The sequence below is a fragment of the Trifolium pratense genome, linkage group LG4, assembly GCF_020283565.1.
Source record: "Trifolium pratense cultivar HEN17-A07 linkage group LG4, ARS_RC_1.1, whole genome shotgun sequence".
In the NCBI taxonomy this organism is placed as follows: Eukaryota; Viridiplantae; Streptophyta; class Magnoliopsida; order Fabales; family Fabaceae; genus Trifolium; species Trifolium pratense.
In genome coordinates this window covers 39,239,927-39,262,140 of record NC_060062.1, presented here as the reverse complement: position 1 = coordinate 39,262,140, position 22,214 = coordinate 39,239,927, and the positions used below count along the sequence as shown (strand labels likewise).

At 33.2% G+C, this 22,214-nt stretch overlaps 2 protein-coding genes across 4 annotated transcripts in view; both read left to right on the top strand.

Annotated features, from left to right (window-relative positions):
• LOC123882297 (TMV resistance protein N-like) overlaps positions 1-22,214 on the top strand; it is a 41,448-nt gene that overhangs the window by 17,670 nt on the left and 1,564 nt on the right. The window contains exons 1-4 of one of the 3 annotated variants that reach the window (XM_045931130.1): positions 18,060-18,800; positions 19,738-20,845; positions 20,943-21,218; positions 21,321-22,181. In XM_045931130.1, the coding sequence (XP_045787086.1) occupies positions 18,319-18,800; positions 19,738-20,845; positions 20,943-21,218; positions 21,321-22,181 (2,727 nt within the window). In that variant the 5' untranslated portion in view covers positions 18,060-18,318. Of the gene's footprint in view, positions 1-18,059; positions 18,801-19,737; positions 20,846-20,942; positions 21,219-21,320; positions 22,182-22,214 lie in introns of those variants that run through there. The other 2 variants (XM_045931129.1, XM_045931131.1) reach the window with 2 other exon arrangements.
• Positions 408-7,520, top strand: LOC123882299 (disease resistance protein RUN1-like). The gene is made up of 5 exons (XM_045931135.1): positions 408-1,427; positions 3,819-4,938; positions 5,020-5,295; positions 5,396-6,262; positions 6,754-7,520. The coding sequence occupies exons 1-5, from the start codon at positions 946-948 to the stop codon at positions 7,411-7,413; spliced, it is 3,405 nt and encodes a 1,134-aa protein (XP_045787091.1). The 5' UTR covers positions 408-945; the 3' UTR covers positions 7,414-7,520.

Sequence of the window (22,214 nt, the reverse complement as noted above, 5' to 3'; positions counted from 1 at the left end):
GAACTTCAACTCCCTGCATATATCTTTTTGGCTTGTTCAAAAAAAAAAAAAAAAAGAGTTTAATTGTTGTGCACTGTCGGTGTAAATTATTTTTACACATACATCCAATGACGCGTTGCCACATCATTTAATGAATGTGACACATCATGTATTTTTAATGACCATACATGATGTGTCGGTTTATTATTGGACGCATGTGCAAAATAACGTTACACCGACGGTGCATATAAATTAAATTCAAAAAAAAAACTCCCTGCATATATAATAATATTAATACAATATTCCTACCAACCAAACTAAGTTCATGTAGACCTTATATTATTATTAAGATTTTAGTTGTCTGTATATTATTTATTTATTTTTTGGTCCAAAGTCGTTTGTATATTATTATCATAATGATTTGTCACATAAAAAAAAATCTATATCATAATAAATTATTTATATTATAATGAACAACTTGTACCAAAAGAACTATTGATAATGGGAATGGGAAGAATATTGATGCACCTTTGTTGAAAATTTGAATACGTACAACAGACCGAACAACTTTGTGTTTTAAATTAGCTAGTTTAGTTTATTTTATTTTATTTAAAGCAAAAAATATTATTTCTTTTAGGAAGTTAGCAAAAGAAATATTATTAATAGCCTTAATAGGCCCACCCAAGAAACTTCATACTTGCTTTGTTGATGATGAATGTTCTAAATTAAATAGACTTAAAATGTTCCAAGTTGCCACCAATAATCAATATGACCTCCCAAGAAACTTCATAGTTGCCTGCCTCATTGATGGTTTGTGTTCTTAACTATTTGCAGTATATAGTTGTACCAAACCAAAATAATATAATTTGCAGTGTGCATGTACACACACACACACACATCCTCCTGTTAACATTTCTTCTATCTATACTACAATACTACTGTCTTGTCTTCAGTGTTCTGTTATAAATGGAAAATTATGAAGAACAGTCACATGGTTTCACTTATGATGTTTTCCTCAGTTTTAGAGGGGAAGACACGCGGCACAATTTTATTGGATATCTTCGTGATGCATTGCGGCAGAGGAGAATCAATGCTTTCTTTGATGATGCGAATCTGGAATTAGGAGAAGACATTTCACCTGCCCTTTTAAAAGCCATTAAAGAATCTAAGATCTTAGTTATTGTTTTTTCTGAGAATTACGCATCTTCCGGGTGGTGTCTTAGGGAACTAGTGAAGATCATGGAATGTAGGGAAAAAAACAATAAACAAATCGCTTTCCCAATTTTTTACCATGTTAATCCATCTGATATACGACGTCAAAGAAATAGCTATGGAGAAGCCATGGTTGTTCATCAGAATACGTTTGGAAAAGACTCGGAAAATATAAAGGCATGGACAACAGCATTGTCTGAAGCTGCAAACTTGAAAGGTCACCACATCCACACCGGGTATGTAATTAACTACAATTCTGTTTTATATATAATCTTTGTCTTGTCTACAAATTAAAGTAACTGAATATACAACATAAAAGTGCAATTATTGTCTTTATGCTTGCTGATAAATTTTTGAGAGTGAACGACACAATGAATTAAATGATGCTATTGTGGTAAACCATCAAATTGGTTCTGTAGGACGCTCTCAAAATATTTTTAAAAAAGTATCCGATTCTGTCAAATTTTATTCATATTAGTCTTTTTGATGTAGGAGTATTATTTTAGTTAGATTTAGTTTTATTATATTTTAGGTTGATTTCTTATTTTTATATTTCACCTAGGTTAGTTATTTTTATATTTTAGGTAGATTTGTAATTTTTATTTAGCTAGGTTTGTTGTTTTTATTTTTACAATCTTTTAGGAGATTTGTTAATTTTTATTTTTCACTCCTATTTAAACTAAATTATTGTAGCCTTGAAGGGAACCTCTTGATTTAATAAAAATTCAGAGATTTTTCTCAAATTTGGTGGATTCCAAATTACTCTTTCGGTGGACTCCGAAACCCTATTTTGACAAGTTTGTGTTTGCGGTTTGTCTTTATCCATTAGGTTTAGCGTTTTGCTAACCTAGCGCTTCCGTACTGCGTCAGTTGGTATCAGAGCAGGTTTCTCCTGTTCTTTTCTAACGTGATCAGATGGGAGATCAACCGGTGACGAAAGCAGAGTTTTACGGTGCCATGACGGCTTTAACCGCGGCCATCACAGCTCTGACAACACAGGTGACAACGTTATCCAACAACAACCGAAACTACAACAACAATAACAACAACAGAAACGGCGACAACAACCGCAACAACCCATCTACTGATGACTCGAGTTCTGAGGATGAGGAAGTTGTGTCCGAAGAGGGAGGTGAAGAGAATCCAACTAGGATAAAAAAAAATTGTCTTGTGCAAGTCTGGCGATCCACAACTTGATGTCGACCTACCTGTGACGGCTCCATTTAAGCCAGATGTATTTGTGCGAAATCCGGCAACAACCTCACCGCCACTAGAACCTCCGGACACTAGGATGCAGGCGACGACTTCCATCTCAGCAAAACCGCCGCATCATAACCGTCACATTGAACTCAAGGATTTGCTTATAGATTGGGTTCAATTCGGATTTTACCTTAAATCTTATGGTTTAGGCACTAGCTCAAGCATGTTAATTGAGTTGGGTCAAATACCCTTTTGTGATAAATTTCAAATTTTGTGTTCTATCTTTGAGCAATGGAACCCCGGTGGTTATTTGAATGTGTTGATACGAGACAGGTCCTCTCACTTCTTTCAATGGGATCCAGGAGGGTGGTCTCTTGTTCATTGGAGGAGTCAACCTGCAAAGGAAGCTCTTTATCAAAACGAGAACTCGGGGTCAAGTTCTTTTGAGGTAGAGGAGACTGATGTAGGAGGATTTCTTCTGTATATTATTATTTTAGTTAGATTTAGTTTTATTATATTTTAGGTTGATTTCTTATTTTTATATTTCACCTAGGGTTAGTTATTTTTATATTTTAGGTAGATTTGTAATTTTTATTTAGCTAGGTTTGTTGTTTTTATTTTTACAATCTTTTAGGAGATTTGTTAATTTTATTTTTCACTCCTATTTAAACTAAATTATTGTAGCCTTGAAGGGAACCTTTTGATTTAATAAAAATTCAGAGATTTTTCTCAAATTTGGTGGATTCCAAATTACTCTTTCGGTGGACTCTGAAACCCTATTTTGACAAGTTTGTGTTTGCGGCTTGTCTTTATCCATTAGGTTTAGCATTTTGCTAACCTAGCGCTTCCGTACTGCGTCACTTTTAAATGTAGGAAGTTAATTGATAGTAAGTGACTAAAATAGAAACTAACTTGCCGTATTAATAAAGTTATGGACTTTTTGAAATATTCACAAAGTGATGAACCTGTTTGAGAGTGTCTTACAAAGTCAATTTTCAAATTGATAGTTTACTCATTATTTTATTCTATGTGCTACTCTGTCTCTAAAATGAAATCCTCAGATACCAGAGAGAATCCATATTTGTATGTTTGAGTTTATTGAGTCTCATTTTTCTCAACTTAGTATCAAAATCAAAAACATCAGATTTAAAAATATGCAAAGTAAACTGAACTGAAATTGTGCGAAAGATTAAGAAGTTATAAAAATAATAATTCAATCCATGGTTACATATTTCTAATTAGAAGCAATATGGTTATTTCAATTTGATTTTGTTGGAAAGGAGCTGTAACTATTTTCTGATTTTCGTCTAATGGGTTTTTATATTTAGCACTTGTTATTCCAATGAAAAGAAGAAAAAAAAAAGGTCCAATTTATGTTTCTAGAACGAAATAAACCATAATATAAATAATGTGTTGTAATTTTACAGGTTCGAAATCGATCATGTTACAGAGATTGCCAAAGAGATTGCCAAAAAGGTCCATGCTAAGATAGCTCCTAAACCTTTACCTGTTAGTGAGAAACTATATGGACTTGATCAACACATAGAAGAAGTGAAGTCACTTCTAGACTTGAAACCAAATGATGACACTGTATGCTTGTTGGGCATAATTGGACTTGGCGGAATAGGGAAAACTGAACTTGCCAAAGCACTGTATAACAAGATTGTGCACAAATTTGAAGCTGCAAGTATACTTGAAAATGTTAGAGAGAAGTGGAACAGAATCAATGGCCCAGAATATCTACAAAAGACCCTTTTATTAGAGATGTTTGAGGAGCCAGAAACTGCGTGGGGAAGTACAAGTAAAGGAATCAAAGAAATAAAACACAAGCTTGGAAGGAAAAAGGTTCTTTTGGTACTTGACGATGTTGATGAGATGAAACAATTAGAAAACTTGGCAGGAGGAAGTGATTGGTTTGGTCCAGGTAGTAGGATCATAATAACTACAAGGGATAAAGGTTTGCTCGTGGGTACTTATTTAATAGAGGTTAAGACTTATGAAATGACTGGACTTAATGATCAACATTCTCTTGAGTTGTTTTGTAGAAATGCATTTGGAAAAAACAATCCTAAAACAGGATATGAATCTATGTCTTCTCGCGCGGTTGGTTATGCGAAAGGTCTTCCATTGGCTTTAAAAGTTATAGGCTCCAATTTGTCTACTAGAAAAAGTTTAAAAGCTTGGGAGAATGCATTGAAAGATTATGAGAGGATTCCACTGAAAGCGATTCAAGATGTGCTTAAATTAAGCTATGATGTGTTGGAGCATTATGCACAAAGTGTTTTCCTAGATATAGCTTGCTTCTTCACAGGGAAAAGCGTGGAATATGTTGAAGAAATACTTTATGAATTCAGCGCAGCATCAAATATTGAAGAGCTTGTTAATAAAGGTCTCTTGAATGTCGATAATGGCCACTTGAATATGCATTACCTAATACGTGATATGGGTAGAGAGATTGTTAGGCAAGAGGCACCAAATAATCCTGCAAAACGTAGTAGATTATGGTTTCATCAAGATGTCATTGATGTATTATCGGCCAACGATTCAGTAAGCATCAAATCATCTGTACTTCTCATTTATACATTACGTTGATGCAATTGACTTTATCTGTTTTTATTTGTTTCAAAGGGGTGTGATGCAATTCAAGGGATAATGCTTGAACCTCCTGAATATACAACAGAAGTATATTTGAATGATTATACTTTTGAGAAGATGAACCGTCTCAGAATTCTCATTGTTAAAAATATATATGTTTCATCAGAGCCTAAACATCTTCCAAATCATTTAAGGCTACTTGACTGGAAGGAATACCCTTCAAAGACTTTCCCACCAAAATTTTATCCGAGAAATATCATCATCTTAAATTTGCCTGATAGTCAACTTACAATGGAAGAGCCATTTAAGGTAAAATCAAAACTTGCTTTTATTTATTCTTTTCATTTCATTTTTACATATAACAATAATTTAGTTTGATTGACAAATTTTTAATTTATTCTTTTGACAGCAATTTACGTATCTGACTGTCATGAATTTCTCAAATAATCAATCTATCACAACAATGCCTGACGTGTCCAAAGTTGAAAATTTGAGAGAATTGCGACTTGATGATTGTAAGAACTTAACTACTGTTCATGAATCCATTGTATTTCTCCAACGTCTTGTTCACTTAAGCGCTTTGGGATGCACCAAACTTGAAATCTTTCCGCAAAGAATGTTTTTACCATCTCTAGAAGTCCTTGACCTTGATTGGTGTAAAAAACTTGAACACTTCCCAGATATAGTGAACAAGATGAATAAACCATTGAAGATTCGTATGAGTCATACCTCTATTAAGAAGCTGCCAAATTCTGTCGGTAATCTTATTGGACTTGTTTCAATAGACATGGAACATAGTGAGAAACTCGAATATCTACCAAGTAGCTTATTCAGTTTACCAAATGTTGTTGCTTTTGACTTTGGAAGTTGTTCTAAACTTGGTGGATCTATCAAAAGATTTCTACCTGATAGCCCTTCAGAAGGCAATGAATGTTCAACATTAAAAACAATGCATTTTGAAAAAAGCAGTTTGTCAGATGAAGATATGCAGGCAATACTCATATGTTTTCCAAAATTAGAAGAATTGTTTGTATCAAAGAACAATTTGGTCTCTCTGCCAGCGTGCATTATAGGGTCTACTCACTTGACAAATCTTGATGTCAGTGATTGCAAAATGCTTAGAGAAATTCCCCAATGCACCAACTTGAGAATTCTGGATGTCCATGGTTGTACGAGCCTTACAGATATTTCAGAGTTGCCATGCACAATTCAAAAAATAGATGCAATAAATTGCTTCAACTTATCTTCGGATACATCAGACATGCTATGGGATCAGGTACATAACCTCTTCATAGCTTCTCCTAAATTATTTTATGCCTTTATTTTATGATGAATATACACGGGATCCATCTTATATTACTCATATTTAATATTATTTAGGTTTAAAGTCAGTTTCTTCTCTATTTAAAAAATTAAAAATTCACCCAAAAAAGAAATTAAAGAAATTAAAAATTAAGTTTTGATCTTCCAATTTATTTATATGCCTAAGCCTTTTCTTTGTTTTTTTTTTTTGGTTGATACCTTTTCTTTGTTTTTTTTTTTCCTTTCACCTATGGTTTTTTGTTGCCCGATTGACCCCAAAGAAAAATACAAGTTTCTTATATATAGTATTGGCATGCAGATAAAAGGTTAATTAGTATTGGAAAATGTAACTAATAGGTATTGGCATGTGTTTTTTTTTCGGTACTAACATTACAAATCAAATGGAAAACATGAAAGTTAAATTAAAAATGTTACTATTATTTTTTGGTTTTTGCAACATGACAGGTGAAAAAAGAGAGGAGTGGATTAGAAATTGTGATGCCTAGAACCAATGTTCCAAAATGGTTCGATTATAGACGCGAAAGAGGAATTCCGTGTTTATGGGTTCGTGAGAAGTTTCCCATTAATGTTGCTTTTGCATTGGTGTTCCAAGCTGTTGCAGATGGGATCAAAAGAATAGATCTCGATTTTGTTAAACTTCATTTGGTTATCAACGGTCAACGTGTCCCTCACAAAAGCAATTACAACATCATGATTGAACCAAATCATGTTTCAGTTTGTGATCTACGATTGTTATACAATGATGACGAGTGGCTAAGCATTGATGCATTACTTCTTAAGCATAAATGGAATAAAGTGCAAATTTCATATGAAGCGGAGAATAGTATCGTGACACTAAGTGAATGGGGAATTTTTGTGTACAAACAAGGAACTGATAACTTGGAAGAACATGTTCAATTCCTGTGTCCTATGCCTGTTATTGGTCAAGATTCTGGATCTCCTTCTACCGTTGCTATGGATGTGGTATCTTCCTCCGAGTTCAGGGAATTCAAGGAAGAGATAAGAGGAGAGATGGCCACTCAAAAGGACAATCAAGCTGCTATGAAGAATCAGTTGGATACCATACAGCAGCTCTTGTTGACTTTAGCCTCCAAACAAACCTAGGATACCATGTTTATTGCACAATTCTATGTATCTCTAGTTGTTTTTCTCCTTAACTGCTTGTACTCAATTTTTTCAATCTAATACAAACATTTTTTGTTTATCTTCAATTTATTTTCTGTTGATGACAAAAGGGGAGTGAATGAATTCATTCATGATAATGAAGCAAGGAGGTTGTGACTTGGGGAGTGCCAAGAGTAAACTCTTCTGCAAGTTTCTGGAGGAAACACAATGCTTTGCGCAAGTTTCTGCAAGTCTCTCCCTTGTGTTGTGTGCATTAAGGAGTCTGCTCACTTGACAAAGCTTGATGTCAGTGGTTGCAATATGCTTCGAAAAATTCCAGTATGTACCAACTTGAGAACTTTGAATGTTTACTGTTGTGTGAAGCTTGAACACATATCAGAGTTGCCATGCACTATTTAAATAGTAGATGCAAGATACTGCTTCCACTTGAATAGAGAGACGTTAGACATATTATGGGATCAGGTACATCACCTCTTCATTGCTTGTGCTAAATTTGATGGCTAGTTTTATTTTGGTAAATAATGGTGTTTGTTTCAGCTTTAGAAAAATGGATTTTTTCTTTGTATTTTTTAAAATGGATTTTGTAAAACCGTTTTTCAAAATATTAAAACATCAATGATGCAATTCCCATGTCCAAAGAAGGATCCAATTATTACGATAGAGGAGTTCAAACACGAGGATTCCAATGATGCTGTTGTTAATGAAAATTGCGACAATAAAACAATTAGCCTAGAAAATTATAAAATAAAATAAAGGACTTACCGTGTAATTTTTTTTAAGTGTTTCTCTTGATTTTATTTTGGGAAATAATAAGGGAGTGTTGTAAATAGTGTATTATTATTATTGGGGGTTGCTAACTTAGACCCAGTTGGGTCTAAGTTAGCAAGGTGCACCTTTTCAGTTGGACAAAAATACCCATGTTTTTAATTTTTGAAAGAATAGAGCAACAGGGGCATTTCTGTAATTTACCCAACAGTACACGCGCCCCCACCTTCTTTTCCCACCCCCCAGGACACGTGTCACGCTATTATTGGACAAAAATCACGCGCGTGCATCACACGCGCCGACAGGCGCGCGTGGCTGAAGCCCAAACGCTGAGAGAGAAAGCCTTTTGAAAAGGCAGGCCACGTGTCAGCATATGATTGGCTGCGTTAATTTTTTTCCATTTAATACTTTAAACTCGATTATTTCGTCGTAAATTAATTTTTTATTTTTTATTTTTTATACCAAAATTCATAATTTTTTTTTCTCTACAAATAGAGACTTGGTTCGTTTGATTTGGACACAGAAAAAAAAACCCAATTTTTCACTACCTTAATCTCATTTTTCACTACCTTACATCAACTCACTGAAACCATTCTACCAGGAAAATGGTTTCAGAGTACAAATCTCTGAAACCATTCTACAAGCTAAATGGTTTCAGAAGCAAATAACTAATAATCAACTTACTGAAACCATTCTACCAGCAAAATGGTTTCAGATTACAACTCTCTGAAACCATTGTACCAGATAAATGGTTTCAGAAGCAAACACAATTAATAAATTACTCACTGAAACCATTCTACCAGTAAAATGGTTTCAGAATACAACTATGTGCAACCATTCTACAAGCTAAATGGTTTCAGAAGCAAATAACTAATAATCAACTTACTGAAACCATTCTACCAGCAAAATGATTTCAGATTACAACTCTCTGAAACCATTGTACCAGATAAATGGTTTCAGAAGCAAACACAATTAATAAATTACTCATTGAAACCATTCTACCAGTAAAATGGTTTCAGAATACAACTATGTGCAACCATTCTACCAGTAAAATGGTTTCAGAAGCAAACATTAGTTTTTAATTACCGTTTTATCTCATTTAATTAACTAAAAATAGTTTCAGGTCTCCAAAAATTTCATAAAATATACCAAAAGTTCCAGAATATTATCTACTATTTTCCTGGTATAATGGTTTCAGTGAGTTGGTTGAGTGGTGCGTGTTAAATTACAACACACAAGTAACGTATTTAGTAGACAAAAAATGAGATTAAGGTAGTGAAAAATTGCGTTTTTTTTTCGGTGTCCAAATCAAACGAACCAAGTCTCTATTTGTAGACAAAAAAAAATTATGAATTTTGGTATAAAAATAAAAAAATAAAAAATTAATTTACAACGAAATAATTGAGTTCAAAGTATTAAATGAACAAAAATCACGTCCAGCCAACTATTGTGTGACACGTGTCCTACTTTAAAAAAACAAATTTTTCTCTCTCCAGGTTGTAATCCAGTGTGGCGCAGGCGCTGGAATCTGATGGATCAGGATGATCTGGGCTGTCTGCTTGATCAGACAGTCTTGATGAGATCAGATCTTGGCTGTCTGATGGAAATCAACGGTCTGTAACCATGGTCCTTCGGTACGCGCGCGACACTGGATCCGCGTCTATTAATGGTTTCAGAAGGTGGGGCGCGTGTACTGTTGGTGTAAAATTACAGAAATGCCCCTGTTGCTCTATTCTTTCAAAAATTAAAAGAATGGGTATTTTGGTCCAATTGAAAAGGTGCACCTTGCTAACTTAGACCTAACTAGGGTCTATGTTAGAAAACCCCATTATTATTATTATTATTATTATTATTATTATTATGGATTTTATTCAGTTTTACTTAGCCTGTTAATTAGGCCAATTAGGTATAGCATAGTCTATTTAAACTCTTGAATGATTGTACTCAAATTATCAATTCTAATGTTAAACCTATTTTATTCTATAATCCAACATGGTATCATGAGCTCCCGATTTTTGGGAAGCGCTTCCGCATAAACCCTAGCCGCCATAAGTGCAATTTTTTTTTACCTTCATCCTTTTCCTTTTATTTATTTATTTATTTTTTTTTCAAACGTTCGTTGGTTAACATTCATCAACTTGTCTGTCTCGATTTTCATACTTACATTGAACCTATCAAACCTTCATTAACATCATCATAACCGCCTCCAAATTTCGAGTCCAACGCCGTAAAATCCAACCGCCTCCGCATGCGCCCTCACGCGCGTTTTCTTCACCGGCTCGTGACAACCAGTCGCGTCGCCGTCACTAGCGCGTGTTTGTACACGCGCCGCCCTGTTGGCCTCCGATTTTGACGATTTTTGTGTCAGTTTTCTCGTCTTGACCTGAGCTTTTTGTTGGTGTGTTCAAATAAGTTTTCTGAGATACTCAATTTTTTGGGTATTTTTTGTTATCTTTCGTTGGACTGTCGATCTTTTTTTAGTTGCTCTTTTTTTCTTCAATGGAAGAAGTTCATGACCCTCCTCCACCTCCACCTCCACCCCCACCTCCGGCTGTTCCAACTCCTTTTAATGCTAAGGATTTCGTCATTCAGAAAGGTTATTGACTTAATGGCGAAAAAAATTATTTTCAATGGTCTCAATTAATTCGTCAGACACTGAAAGGTTGTGATATGATTGACCATCTTGAAGGTGATCCTCCTTTGGTCACTGCTCCTAGTTTCCCTTCATGGGATAAAGATATGTCTGCTTGTTATGACATTAAGAGAAAAATCTTCCACTTACTAAATTTTGTTTTTCTGTTCAAAAAATAAAAAGTTTAACATGTTCTATTCCTATGATTGCTTTTGCAACCAATCTACTATCATTTCCAAGAATATGAAAGAAAAACTTCACAAGATTCTCTCCAGAACCTAAATCAGGGGGACTCAATAAAGGCTTGGGAATTGTGATCCTCTCTATTTGAGGAGAGAAAAGACACGGGTTCTACCAAACTCATTTTTGTGTTTACTTCTCTCATAAGTGGAGTTATTTATTATTTTATTTTTTGAAGAAAATGAGAGGATTTTGATCTTGGTAGTTGAAAGTAGGGGTGTATAAAATTTGGTTCGTTAGTGAGTTTGGCTTAGCCTACAAGTAACGGATCTGAGCTGACGCTAATTCGAAAAAATGGGACAAACACTAACCACGGGATTGATTTGATTCAGTGGAAGGTGTGGATCGAGATTGAAACACTATCCACCATCCACCCGAGTCTCCTCTCATTAGTTTGTGAAGACTCGAGTTTTTTTACTTGTCACTCATCTCACACTCCCTCTCTACCAGTATTACACATTTGATGACAACATATATTAGCGTAATTAATTTGTAATTTGTTTTTGAATTTTTGTGCTTTGGATGTATTGATTTGGATTCAGAATATTTTTATTTGTCTGCTTAACATGTGCTCTTAAGCACATGTTAACATTCTCCTTATATATAAACTTCTTTAAATCAATAAATCTTATCCTATCTTATGTTTTTTAATGACATGTACAAAAGTGGTTTCAAGATTTATTTTTTTTTGTTAAATAGTATAGTGGCTCGAAATTTTACGGTAAATCAATGGGGTGTCTGAGGTTCGAACTTCAACTCCCTGTATATATAATCCAATATTTCTACCAACCAAACTAAGTTCATGTAAAACTTATATTATTATTAAGATTTTAGTTGTCCGTATATTATCTATTTATTTTTTGGTCCAAAGTCGTTTGTATATTATTATCATAATGATCTGTCACATAAAAAAAAAATCTATATCATAATAAACTATTTATATTATAATGAACAACTTGTACCAAAAGAACTATTGATAATGGGAATGGGAAGATTATTGATGCACTGTGTTGAAAATTTGAATACGTACAACAGACCGAAGAACTTTGTGTTTTAAATTAGCTAGTTGAGTTTATTTTATTTTATTTTAAAGCTAAAATTATTATTTCTTTTAGGCCCACCCAAGAAACTTCATACTTGCTTCGTTGATGATAAGATATATATAGTTGATATATTGCGCAAAAATTACTAGTTTCGCTTATAAATTTATAAGGTAAAGGTGTTTTCTATTCGTTTTGTTGGTTTTGAGAGTTTTGCAATTAAAACAAGAACAATAAAATAAATGACAGATAAATAAATAACAATTAAAATAAAAGGGTGTGCGAGCGAGTAGATGCATGAGGTGATTAATTGTTTCGAATCCCTCTCTTATTCCTGACTGGTAACTGGCGTTATATTTTACCTCACTATTTGTTATGATCTAACGGATTAATTTCTATTAAAACAAGTTCAGGTTTATCATTCCTTATTTCTATTGCAATTTGAATAAAGTTTAATCAACCGCTGATTGATTTCCCTCTTGTTTTTATAGTATCTTTATTTGAGTTCAACATTTAACAAGTTCTATTGTTTTTATAGTATCTTTACCCCTAAGTTCAACGTTTAACAAGTCATCATGTGTTCTCCTACCTTGTTTGATTAACCTAAACATGCAGAATTTAACTAAGTGTAAATCTTAATACTACCCCCTTCCTCAAGTACTGAATTTAATGGTCTCATGTTGGTCGGTTGAATTGTCTTTAGGTTCGGGCCTATTAGTCTGTTGTCACGGGATCAACTAATTTCTATGAGATCATTCTATAATTTGATCATGATTAAGAACGGAGAATTAAAGTAAGACAATTATAGAAAATAACTAAATATCAATCGAATATAAACTTGTTTGAACCAAATTATATGTCTCATGCATTCATAAGGGAGTTCATCTACTCGACCTAACCTAGGAAAATAAAATTACAAAGACAATAAAAGAAAAGAACCTTATTGCCTCGGAGTTCCTTAGCCCTCCTTGTCTCCTCCTTAGAGTTCTCCTAACTCTACTTGAATATTGGAATAATTCTCAATATTTCTGAATGAATAATTGTGAAGGAGAAGAGCTCTATTTATAATTTTTCAGTTGGATTTGGGCTTTTTGTTGTGCTGCATCGTATCCATCATAGCCACGATGAAGATTTGCTTCAGATTTTCTTGATTTGTTTAACCGCCTTCATCGTGCTGCGATGAGACTCATCGTGGTTACGATGGTGCGCTTTTTATTCGATTTTTTCCCTTCTTTTTATGTTTTTTCCACTTTTTTTGCTTCTTGGTCAAGTAACTTCATTTCTCTAGGTATTTGTTTGCTTTTGGTCTTCAATTGCTACTAACACTGCTAAAAACTACTCTAAAATAGTACTAAAAACATCATATAATTGAATGTCATCACGTGGCAGAAGTAAAACTCTTTAATATGTGTCCATCAATCAGTCTTATTTTCTTTTGGTTGTGGACTTTTAATGAATGAAGAGGTTATAGATTACTTTTTGGTTTTCCTAACTATAATTCATTTTTATATAGAATACTTTACTTCTTGGTTGTGGACTTTTCATGAATGAATTAGGAATTTAGGACCGGTTTTTGAATTGCCTTATTTGAACTCATTTGATTAATGATGGCAAAATAATTGAAAACACTGCTGACAGTGAATAAGCATGGTCGACAGATGATGTGGCGACAATGATAAGAACACACCATATACACATATGTATCAGATTCATGTTGAAATAATTGAAAACAATGCCGATTGGTGAATAAGCATGGATTGGCAGATATGAAAACTTTTTGCAACTTTTATAAACAAATTAATTTTTTTAAATTTTTTTTTTTTTTTCAAATCCATTGACATTATCCTTTGAATTATTTAGCCCTCATTAATCACTAATTTTATAGGGTCTATGTTAAGAAATCTCACATCGGTTGAGAGATGGCCTGACTAAGTGTTTATAAACTAGAGGCAATCCTCACCTTACAAGCCGGTTTTGTAGGGTTGAGTTAGACTCAATACTCAATTTTAAGATGGTATCAGAGTCTCTCCAAGATCCGTTGGACCACCCGATATCGGGCCACCTACCATTTATATCCGCGTACCAAGCCCAATAGCACTGGATGCGAGAGGGTGTGTTAAGAAGTCCCACATCGGTTGAGAGATGGCCTGACTAAGTGTTTATAAACTAGACACAATCCTCACTTACAAGCCGGTTTTGTAGGGTTGAGTTAGGCTCAATACTCAATTTTAAGAGTCTACATGATTTAATCCGTTTATTTTAGTCATTTATCATCATCAGTCATCTTCATTGAATTTATAGTCTTCAATTTCATATAGATAAAATTTTACACTTGAACCCTAATTCTTTCCTTCTTCTCTTCTCTCAGCCGCCACACCATTTCATATTTCTTCTTCTTTTGGCTTATCAATTAGAGAAGGTGATTTAGGATCAATCCAAGTTCAGTGTAGATTCAATGATTTTATCGTCGTCAACGTTACAGATCCGGATGCACTATTCCAGACATTTGAATTTTATCATATCAATTGTAAGCTTTGTCAAAAATATTAGGTTATTTTATACTATTAATTCGAATATTATGAGTCTATTCATAAATTCATCCTTATTAGTTTTTAGCGAAATTTAATACATAAAGAATTTGAATGAATCAATGAACATTGTTGTTTTTGTTTTTGAATATATAAAATAAAATAAAATTTCATATAGATAAGGTGGGTAGCCAAGTTGACTCCGAATGGAATCTCCCAGTCCCAAGAAACTTCATACTTGTTTCGTTGATGCTGTGTGCTCTTAACTACTTGCAGTATAATTGCAGTGTGCATGCGTACACACACATCCTCCTGTTAAACATTTGTCGTCTTGTCTTCGGTAGTATTCTACTTTCTCCGTCTCAAATTAAGTGACACGGTTAACTATATTTCATTATTCACACATATTGTTTTGACTATATTTTTCTACTAATAAATAAAAATAAATATTAGCATATAAAATGTTGTTGGATTCGTCTCGATGAATATTTTTAAAATATCAAATTTTTATAAATTTTACTATAATATAATTAAAAATATTAATCGTCAAAGTTATGCATCGGCATGCGTGAAACAGTTAACTGTGTCACTCAATTTGGGACGGAGGAAGTATAATAACACCGGCATCCTCAAAAGTGTGGTTGAAACCTTTGTAAATGTAGAGTTTTAAACATTTCATTAAATCTTATTTATTTATAATATAATATAATGAAGGGTGTGAAATATTTTATTAAATCTCAAAAAAAGAAAAATCAAATTTAATAAATTTAAAATTTAATGATAATTGAAGATTTTGATTTTAGAGGTTAGAAGAAGGAGAAATTCTTAGGTGAGTCCTCATCTAAATATTAATGATTAGGCACAACCAATTAAATCATTACAACTCATTAATATATTAAATAATTAAAAATAAATAATAAAATATTAATGAAATTAAATGTGGACCAAATCTTAAAAATAGGGAAATAAAAAATCTCAAGCGCTAGATTGTTATTAACCATTGCATTCCCTCTGATTTTCATGTATTGTGCGCTCACCACCAAAACAAGTAGCAGTACTCAAGACAAACAAGATGAAGACAATTTTATTTTTCACTATTCCTATATATTTATGTTTAACTAGGTGAAGAATATTTTAATTTATTATATTTAGTATATTATTGTTCCACTATTTGCTACGTATACTACGTTTTACTAATTTTTATGTTGATTTTAAGTTGCGATTATAGTTTGATACAAATTCATATACAAACTCTATTTCACGGTGCTAAATTTTAATTTTATAGCATATGGCTTATAGGTTTATATGTTAAAACATACTGTATTTAGTAACATTATTTTTTCACGAACTTGTAATTTTTTACTAGGTACGTACATACACGTATTTTGATAAATTAATTCAATTTGCTTATATCTTATTAATTTTTCACCTAAATTCTTACTTAAAAATGATTAAATATTAATTAAATATATTTCTTTTTATCAAATCCAACAATTATAGTTTGAATAGCCCCTGAATTTCAAAATAATATAAGACTCAAAAAGAAAAAATTATAGCTTTTCTTAAACGAAATATCAGTGTTTGAAACAAAATATTATTAACTTCACATATGTTATTTCCTCTTCTTATTTTTCTTAGTGTTGGTGGTGATAACAGCACATACAAATTAGGAGGGAATATAAGTTGATAACAATCTGCTGAAAAAAAAAAAAAAAAAACCGGGACATGACTTTTTTTTTTCTTCCTATTTTTTTAGATTTGGTACAGATTTGGTTTCATAAATACTTTATTAATTATTTTTAATTATTTAATATATTAATGAGTTGTAATGATTTAATTGGTCGTGCCTAATCATTAATGCTTAGGTGAGGACTCACCCAAGAATTTTTCTAGAAGAAGATTGAAACAAACAAAACACATAAATTTATATAATTTTGAATAATATATGACCGTACTTTGTTATAATTATAAATTAGTGAAGATGATGATGAACACGATGAAATAAGTATGAACAAGATAAATGTTCATCATTATTTATGGTTTTATGAATTGTTATAAACCTCCACATGTATTCATGTTTTCTAACCCTTCATTAATATGCTACAAATAAATAAAATAAAGTATTAACTCGTGCGGTTTTATAAAAATAAAGGATTTGGAAAAAAAAAAAATAAGATGGCCATACTTGGGAAAAAACAAAGATAAATTCATTGAAAAAGTGATATGTTTAGTCTAAATTCATTTACGAAGTTTGTAATTTCAAGGAGTATTTGACATTTAAGTTGTAGTAGCGGTATTTTTGTAATTTCAAGAGGCGCACAAGAAAACCTAGGAGGCGGCAAAAGAAATTTTCTTATTTTCTACAAGTTTCAATTGGGTTCATCGGCATGTGTTGGATCACGAGGGGTGCCCGGACCGGGAGATCATCCATATGACCTTAAGGTATTGAGTTTAATTATGGGTCATAAAACCATCGGTTCATTGGACTCAAAACAATTATATAAGCGAATTGGACACCACAGTGTTATCCAAAACTTTAATTAAGGCATTAAGTTTATAATTTTTCTCATTTATAAAGTGTTCAATCTTGACTTTTCTGAATAATATGATACTTAACATCAGTATATTCACATAATTGAAAACTATTCATTTTTTTTGGCTAAATTGCAGTTTTGGCCCCCCACGTTTCATAATTGTGCGATTTTGGCCCCCCACATTTCAAATGTGCGATTTTGGCCCCCACGTTTCATAATTGTGCGATTTTGGCCCTCCACGTTTCAAATGTGTGATTTTGGTCCCCACGTTTGTCCCCTTTTGCATTTCTTGGTCCCCGTTGACTATTTTGACCAAAAAATTGATGACATGGAATATTTTTTACACGTGTCTTAATTGTATTGGCCAACCAAAATTTATCATTATTTTTTTAGGCATTAGGCAATGTCCTTTTGTATAATGAATGAATATTGAATGAATATTTTGAATTATGATTTTTTTGTTAAACCAATTAATGAGACCAATTTTTTAGATTCTGGTTTTTCAATATAGCATAATCAATTCTTGAAACCAATTAATGAGAATTTGGTAGAAGCAAGTGCATCAACATAATATTTGTGGTGGAGAATAATGTTCTTGAAAAAGTCACGTGACCTATCCTTTTTTTTAAAAAAAAATAATAATAAATTTTGGTTGGCCAATACAATTAAGACACGTGTAAAAAATATTTTATGTCATCAATTTTTTGGTCAAAATAGTCAACGGGGACCAAGAAATGCAAAAGGGGGCAAACGTGAGGGACCAAAATCGCACATTTGAAATGTGGGGGGCCAAAATCGCACAATTATAAAACGTGGGGGCCAAAACTGCAATTTAGTTTTTTTTTTTTTTTTTTTACAGTATTATAAATTGCATTTTCCTCAATCATACAACTCATATAGATAAGGTGGGTAGCCAAGTTGCCACCAATAGTCGATAGAAACCTCCCAAGAAACTTCATACTCGCTTCGTTGATGCATGCTGTGTGTTCAAAACTACTTGCAGTATATAATTGCAGTGTGCATAGTACACACACATCCTCCTGTTAACATTACTACTGTCTTGTCTTCAGTGTTCTGTTATATTAACATCCTCACAAGTGTGGTTGATCGGTTCACTATAAATATCTATATATAAATATGTATATATGGCAAATTATGAAGAACCCTCGGATCGTTTCACCTGTGATGTTTTCCTCAGTTTTAGAGGGGAAGACACACGGTACAGTTTTATGGGATATCTTCTTGATGCATTTCAGAAGAGGGGAATCAAAGTTTTCTATGATGATAAAAGTCTGAAAATAGGGGAAGAATTGTCACCTGCATTTTATAAAGCCATAGAAGAATCTAATATCTCAGTTATTGTTTTTTCTGAGGATTATGCATCTTCTAAGTGGTGCCTTAATGAACTCGCGAAGATCATGGAATGTACGAAAACAAACAAGAAACAAATTGCTTTTCCAATCTTTTACCATGTTGATCCAGCGGATGTAAGACATCAAAGAAACAGCTATGAAGAAGCCATGATTGGTCATGAGAAGAGGTTTGGAAAAGACTCCGAGAAAATAAAAGCATGGACTGCAGCATTGTCTAAAGTGGCAGACTTGAAAGGTCACCACATCCACACTGGGTATGTATGCAACTACAATTCTGTTATTATATAATCTGTGTTTTCTAAAGTACATAAGTATAGAACATAAAAGTGAATTTATTGTCTTTACAACTATAGATGTTTTGCTCTCATTCCATCACAGAACACCATATGTCTATTAAAGCTAGAATTGCTGATAAAATCCTGACTTCAATAGATATTGTATTTTTAACAAGGGTCATGCTAAACAGTGCCCCGGGGCACTTGTTAAGCACACCTAAAAAGGAAATAAAAAATAAAATTTATATTGAAAAGATAACTTTTTGTACTTTTGAGGCATTGAATGCACGCATTTCGAGACAGAATTTCTATTTTAAGATGCTTAACCAGTGCCCGGGGGCACTGTTTAGCATTTTCCTTTTAACAAAACATTGGTCAACCAAATTCCTACAAATTGTGAGCTATATATGTTGAACAACTTTGCAAATACTAAACAAAAAGATGAGTAAGAATCACCAATTCCTTGGCAACCTAGATGCTTCAATTTTTTTAAGGTTTTAGCATCTCATCCGCACAGCAGACCAAATTTTCCAATCATCTCAATTCCTTATATTAACATCTTCACACTAGTACAGAAAAGCCTTCTTAGGTCGGTTCCGAGCTCGTCTTAACTTTTCCCGACATAACAAGTTTTGATTTGTTAAGTCGGGTTTGGACCTGACTTGACAAACTACATATTAGGTCGGTTAATATTCACCCTTCTTAAGAAGGCCAGGTTTTAGAAAGCACTGGTGGCACGTGCAACCGACTTAAGAAGATTGTTTCTATTCAAGTAAACCAAATACGGATACAAAAATTGAAATATCACAAAAAAACAATAAACTATTTTGTACTTGTTATTCCAATGATAGAATTTAAGTTTTTCTACAACGAAATAAGTCATGTTATTAAAAAGTAAAGTGTTGTATTTTTACAGACACGAAATCGATCATGTTAAAGAGATTGCCGAAAAGGTCCATGCTAATATAGCTCCTAAACCTTTACTTGTTGGTGAGAGTCCAGTTGGACTTGATCAACACAAAGAAGATGCAAAGTCACTTCTAGACTTGAAGCCAAATGACGGAACTGTATGCACGTTGGGCATAATTGGACTTGGCGGAATAGGGAAAACTGAACTTGCCAAAGCATTGTATAACAAGATTGTGCACCAATTTGAAGCTGCAAGTTTTCTTGCCAATGTTAGAGAGAAATCGAACAAAATCAATGGCCTAGAAGATTTGCAGAAGACCCTTTTATCAGAGATGTTTCAGCAGCCAAAAAGCGAGTTGGGAAGTACAAGTAAAGGAATCTATGAAATAAAACACAAGCTTGAAAAGAAAAAGGTTCTTTTGGTACTTGATGATGTTGATGAGATGAAACAATTAGAAAATTTGGCAGGAGGAAGTGATTGGTATGGTCCAGGTAGTAGGATCATTATAACAACAAGGGACAAAGGTTTGCTCATGGGTACTCATCAAATAGAAGTTAAGACTTATGAAATGACTGAACTTAATAATCAACATTCTCTTCAGTTGTTTTGTAGAAATGCCTTTGGAAAAAACAATCCAAAAACAGGATATGAAGCTATGTCTTATCGCGCGATTGGTTATGCAAAAGGTCTTCCATTGGCTTTAAAAGTTATAGGCTGCAATTTGGCTACTAGAAAAAGTTTAAAAGCTTGGGAGGATGCATTGAAAGATTATGAGAGGATTCCCCGTAAAGGGATTCAAGATGTGCTTAAAGTAAGCTATGATGTGTTGGAGCCTTCTGCACAAAGTGTTTTCCTCGATATAGCTTGCTTCTTCAAAGGGGAAAACATAGAATATGTTGAAGAAGTACTTGTTGAATTCAGTGCAACATCAAATATTGAAGAGCTTGTTAATAAATCTCTCTTGAATGTTGATGATGGATACTTGAATATGCATGACCTAATACAAGATATGGGTAGAGAGATTGTTAGGCAAGAGGCACCAAATAATCCTGCAAAACGTAGTAGATTATGGTTTCATCAAGATATCATTGATGTATTATCGGCCAACGATTCAGTAAGAATCAAATCATCCGTACTTTGATGATATGTTATATTAATATATATAAAACTGCAATTGACTTTATCTTCTTTTTTTGTTCTTTGTTTCAAAGGGGAGTGACACAATTCAAGGGATAATGGTTGGTCCTTCTATTTATATGACAGAAGTATATTGGAATGATTGTGCTTTTGAGAAGATGAACTGTCTCAGAATTCTCATTGTTCGAAATATAACTTTTTCATTAAAGCCTAAATATCTACCAAATCATTTAAGGCTACTTCACTGGGAGGCATACCCTTCAAAGACTCTCCCACCAAAATTTTATCCGAGGAATATCATCATCTTCAATTTGCCTAATAGTCAACTTACATTGACAGAGCCATTTAAGGTAAATCAAAACTTGTTTTTATTAATTCTTTTCATTCATTTTTACATATGATTAACAATAACTTAGTTTGATTGACTATTTTTTAATTCGTTCTTTTGACAGCAATTTTCAAATCTGACTGTCATGAATTTCTCAAATAATAAATATATCACAACAATCCCTGATGTGACCAAAGTTGAAAATTTGAGAGAATTACGACTTGATTCTTGTGATAACTTAACTACGGTTCATGAATCCATCGGATTTCTCAAACATCTTGTCCACTTAACTGCTTCGAGATGCAGCAAACTTGAAAACTTTCTGCAAAGAATGTTTTTACCATCTCTAAAAGTCCTTGACCTTGATTCGTGTGTAAAACTTGAACACTTCCCAGATATAGTGGCCGAGATGAATGAACCATTGGAGATTCATATGCGTTATACCTCTATTAAGAAGCTACCAAATTCCATTGGTAATCTTATTGGACTTGTTTTAATAGACATGCAACGATGTTGCAAACTCGAATATCTACCAGATAGCTTATTCAGTTTACCAAATGTTGTTGATTTTGACTTTGGAGGTTGTCCTAAACTTGGTGGATCGTTCAGAAGATTTCTACCTGATAGCCCTTCAGAAGGCAATGGACGTTCAAAATTAAAAACAATGCAATTTGGAGAAAGTGGTTTGTTAGATGAAGATATTGAGACAATTCTTAGTCCAAAATTAGAAAGATTGTTTTTATCATGCAATAATTTAGTCTCTCTCCCAACGTGCATTAAAGAGTGTAATCACTTGACATTTCTTGATGTCAGAAGTTGCCAAAAGCTTGAAAAAATTCCCGAATGCACCAACTTGAGAATGTTGGATGTCTCGGGTTGTCCGAGTCTTACACACATTTCAGAGTTACCATGCACTATTCAACAAATAAATGCAAACTATTGCTTCAACTTTTCTTTGGAGACATCAGACATGCTATGGGATCAGGTACATATACAACCTCTTCATAGGTCCTAAATT

Excerpts from the sequence above, each read along its gene's own strand:
- LOC123882299 (XM_045931135.1), top strand. The coding sequence starts at position 946 with ATGGAAAATTATGAAGAACAGTCACATGGTTTCACTTATGATGTTTTC. Across the intron at positions 4,939-5,019 it reads TATTATCGGCCAACGATTCA|GGGTGTGATGCAATTCAAGG; the intron begins GTAAGCATCAAA and ends TTTGTTTCAAAG. Across the intron at positions 5,296-5,395 it reads CAATGGAAGAGCCATTTAAG|CAATTTACGTATCTGACTGT; the intron begins GTAAAATCAAAA and ends TTCTTTTGACAG.